We start from the raw sequence: 5,000 nt of genomic DNA, 5'->3' as shown, positions 1-5,000 counted from the left end.
GGTAGTAACCTCTGCATTCCATACTTTAAATTTCTCTGGTATATTTGGAAGTATTTATATCAGAAAAGTGTAAAGAAGGACTCTTTTCATCGGGCGTCACAGGTCGACCCAGAAATAGATTTTTCCTTTGTCAAAATCCCTTTTATAGCCGATTCCTCTTCTCCTTACAGACCTACGCCGCCGACATATTCTTTGCTCAGAGCTGGAAGGACCACCGGCTGCGTTTCCCCCAAAACATGACGGGCGAGTACCGCCTCCTGCCGGTGTCGTGGCTGAAGGACATCTGGAGACCCGATGCCTTCTTCAAGAACGCCAAGTCCGTCATCTTCCAGACGATGACGATTCCCAATCACTACATTTGGCTCCATCTCGATTCCACCATTCTCTACATGGTCAAGTGAGTGGAATACAATAACTATAGTCCATTTCTTTTAGCGAGGCAGATTTGCACCGACTCGCAGCGGTGCCCTTTTAGCTCGGAAAAGTTTCCTGATCGCTGATTGGTTAGAATTATCTTGCCCAACCAATCAGCGATCAGGAAACTTTTCCGAGCTATAAGGGCACCGCTGCGAGTCGGTGCAAATATGCCTCGCTAAAAGAAATGGATTATAGGCTATCTATTAAATCTTATGTCTTGATGTTTTCCTTTTTTGTTACGAATATGTCAGTTGCATTCTTCTGTTTCACTTTATATGTTCTATTTTATGAATGTTGATATTCCACCTCATTATTCCTTTATTGGTTTTGTGGGATATATTAATATCATATATATATATATATATATATATATATATATATATATATATATATATATATATATATATATATATATATATATACATGTATATATATATATATGTATATATATTGATATATATATATATATATATATATATATATATATATATATATATATATATATATATATATATATACAGTATATGTCTATATGTATTTATGTAATATTAAAATGTATATACTATATAAATTATATATATATATATATATATATATATATATATATATATATATATATATATATATATATATATATATATATATATATATATACTGTATATGTCTATATGTATTTATGTAATATTAAGATGTATATACTATATATATATATATATATATATATATATATATATATATATAAATATATATATATATATATATATATATATATATATATATATATAAATTATATATATACTGTATATGTGTGTATAATATTAATATGTATATATATATGTATAATATTAATATATATATATATATATATATATATATATATATATATATATATGTATGTATAATATATATATATATACATATATATATCTGTTTACGTAAGTGAGTGGATGCATGAACACAACATTGATAATTAATTATGCGTGCATATGTATGCACTCGTGTCAACGAACATTACTAAGACATAAACCGGTAATTCGTCGGTTTTCAATTCGAGATGGAGGCAATCACTATACCCCTGAATGATTGTTTTGTGTATATTCGTAAATACGGAAATTTTCATTACTACTGACTGCCTTGTTCAGCTGAGACCAACCACACATTTTATGAATTTTGTTGCCATTATTATTATTATTATTATTATTATTATTATTATTATTATTATTATTATTATTATTATTATCCAAGCTACAACCCTAGTTGGAAAAGCAAGATGTTATAAGCCCAGGGGCTCCAACAGGGAAAAATAGCCCAGTGAGGAAAGGAAATAAGGATCGCAAGGGAAATTCTATCAGTGAAATGTTCCGTGGATGAGGCCAGAGATGAAGGCACGAGAGATGAGATAGAATTCAGTGAAGGCGTAAGGAAAATTTTATGTAAAAAAAGGTTGGAATTTTGTTCAGAAATACAGATACTGACTTTCAAAATACAATGTCAAATAGGAAATAAGAAGAATGTGGATTTTTCTGGATAGAGTCTAGAATTTTCAAAATATTTAGTAGAATAATTGGCACAAGAGATGAGATAGAATTCAGTGAAGGTGTAAGGGAAATTTTACGTAAAAAAAGGTTGGAATTTTGTTCAGAAATACAGATACTGACTTTCAAAATACAATGTCAAATAGGAAATAAGAAGAATGTGGATTTTTCTGGATAGAGTCTAGAATTTTCAAAATATTTAGTAGAATAATTGGCACAAGAGATGAGATAGAATTCAGTGAAGGTGTAAGGGAAATTTTACGTAAAAAAAGGTTGGAATTTTGTTCAGAAATACAGATACTGACTTTCAAAATACAATGTCAAATAGGAAATAAGAAGAATGTGGATTTTTCTGGATAGAGTCTAGAATTTTCAAAATATTTAGTAGAATAATTGGCACAAGAGATGAGACAGAATTCAATGGAGGCGTAAGGGAAATTTTATGTTAAAAAAAGGGTGGAATTTTGTTCAGAAATACAGATTCTGACTTTCAAAATACAATGTCAAATAGGAAATAAGAAGAATGTGGATTTCTCTGGATAGAGTCTAGAATTTTCAAAATATTTAGTAGAATAATTGGCACAAGAGATGAGATAGAATTCAGTGAAGGTGTAAGGGAAATTTTACGTAAAAAAAGGTTGGAATTTTGTTCAGAAATACAGATACTGACTTTCAAAATACAATGTCAAATAGGAAATAAGAAGAATGTGGATTTTTCTGGATAGAGTCTAGAATTTTCAAAATATTTAGTAGAATAATTGGCACAAGAGATGAGATAGAATTCAGTGAAGGTGTAAGGGAAATTTTACGTAAAAAAAGGTTGGAATTTTGTTCAGAAATACAGATACTGACTTTCAAAATACAATGTCAAATAGGAAATAAGAAGAATGTGGATTTTTCTGGATAGAGTCTAGAATTTTCAAAATATTTAGTAGAATAATTGGCACAAGAGATGAGATAGAATTCAGTGAAGGTGTAAGGGAAATTTTACGTAAAAAAAGGTTGGAATTTTGTTCAGAAATACAGATACTGACTTTCAAAATACAATGTCAAATAGGAAATAAGAAGAATGTGGATTTTTCTGGATAGAGTCTAGAATTTTCAAAATATTTAGTAGAATAATTGGCACAAGAGATGAGACAGAATTCAATGGAGGCGTAAGGGAAATTTTATGTTAAAAAAAGGGTGGAATTTTGTTCAGAAATACAGATTCTGACTTTCAAAATACAATGTCAAATAGGAAATAAGAAGAATGTGGATTTCTCTGGATAGAGTCTAGAATTTTCAAAATATTTAGTAGAATAATTGGCACAAGAGATGAGATAGAATTCAGTGAAGGTGTAAGGGAAATTTTACGTAAAAAAAGGTTGGAATTTTGTTCAGAAATACAGATACTGACTTTCAAAATACAATGTCAAATAGGAAATAAGAAGAATGTGGATTTTTCTGGATAGAGTCTAGAATTTTCAAAATATTTAGTAGAATAATTGGCACAAGAGATGAGATAGAATTCAGTGAAGGTGTAAGGGAAATTTTACGTAAAAAAAGGTTGGAATTTTGTTCAGAAATACAGATACTGACTTTCAAAATACAATGTCAAATAGGAAATAAGAAGAATGTGGATTTTTCTGGATAGAGTCTAGAATTTTCAAAATATTTAGTAGAATAATTGGCACAAGAGATGAGATAGAATTCAGTGAAGGTGTAAGGGAAATTTTACGTAAAAAAAAGGTTGGAATTTTGTTCAGAAATACAGATACTGACTTTCAAAATACAATGTCAAATAGGAAATAAGAAGAATGTGGATTTTTCTGGATAGAGTCTAGAATTTTCAAAATATTTAGTAGAATAATTGGCACAAGAGATGAGATAGAATTCAGTGAAGGTGTAAGGGAAATTTTACGTAAAAAAAGGTTGGAATTTTGTTCAGAAATACAGATACTGACTTTCAAAATACAATGTCAAATAGGAAATAAGAAGAATGTGGATTTTTCTGGATAGAGTCTAGAATTTTCAAAATATTTAGTAGAATAATTGGCACAAGAGATGAGACAGAATTCAATGGAGGCGTAAGGGAAATTTTATGTTAAAAAAAGGGTGGAATTTTGTTCAGAAATACAGATTCTGACTTTCAAAATACAATGTCAAATAGGAAATAAGAAGAATGTGGATTTCTCTGGATAGAGTCTAGAATTTTCAAAATATTTAGTAGAATAATTGGCACAAGAGATGAGATAGAAATTCAGTGAAGGCGTAAGGGAAATTTTACGTAAAAAAAAGGTTGGAATTTTTTTTCAGAAATACAGATTTTGACTTTCAAAATACAATGTCAAATAGGAAATAGGGGGAATGTGGATTTCTCTGCATAGAGTCTAAAATTTTCAAAATATTTAGTAGAATAATATTCTTATACAGTAAAGGTTGCACTAAAACTAGTAGTGGACATGTAGAGGACTTCAATTAAAGTTTAGAAATGGTTTTTTTTTTTTTTTTTTTTTTTTTTTTTTTTTTTTTTTTTTTTTTTTTTTTTTTTTTTTATCTTGACAACTTCCTATGATAAAATAAATTATTGTCTTTGAATTGAAAACTTCAGTGGCCTTCATTAAAATATGTTGTAATTTAAAGTTCAGAAATTGTTTGAATTTTTTTTTTTTTTTTTTCATCTTGACAACTTCCTATGATAAAATAAATTATTGGCTTTGAATTGAAAACGTCAGTGGCCTTCATTTAAATATCTTGTAATTAAGCCAAAACTGCTATATTTTTAAGCATATCGTTACAAGATGTAACACTTTGTTAACACCTGAAGTCGTGTTACTAGCTCGAAAAGGTTACCAGAGGAGAATATGAAAATCAGAAAACAATAAGGGTGTTAGTATTTGGAAAGCATCATACATTAAATGCATGCGTTTTGGAAAGCATCATACATTAAATGCATGCGTTTTGGAAAGCATCATACATTAAATGCATGCGTTTTGGAAAGCATCATACATTAAATGTATGCGTTCAGGTAAGTTACAGTTCTATCTTTAAGAACAGACGTGATAA

General features: G+C 29.0%; 1 protein-coding gene across 1 annotated transcript in view; it reads left to right on the top strand.

Moving 5' to 3' along the window:
• The window catches only part of LOC137646143 (glycine receptor subunit alpha-2-like), a 584,222-nt gene that overhangs the window by 507,161 nt on the left and 72,061 nt on the right, over positions 1–5,000 (top strand). The window contains exon 5 of the mRNA XM_068379355.1: positions 171–397. Coding sequence (XP_068235456.1) covers positions 171–397 — 227 coding nt within the window. The remainder of the gene's footprint in view (positions 1–170; positions 398–5,000) is intronic.

This window comes from Palaemon carinicauda, chromosome 1 (assembly GCF_036898095.1).
Source record: "Palaemon carinicauda isolate YSFRI2023 chromosome 1, ASM3689809v2, whole genome shotgun sequence".
NCBI classification, from domain to species: domain Eukaryota; kingdom Metazoa; phylum Arthropoda; class Malacostraca; order Decapoda; family Palaemonidae; genus Palaemon; species Palaemon carinicauda.
This window is presented reverse-complemented; position numbering and strand designations above follow the sequence as displayed.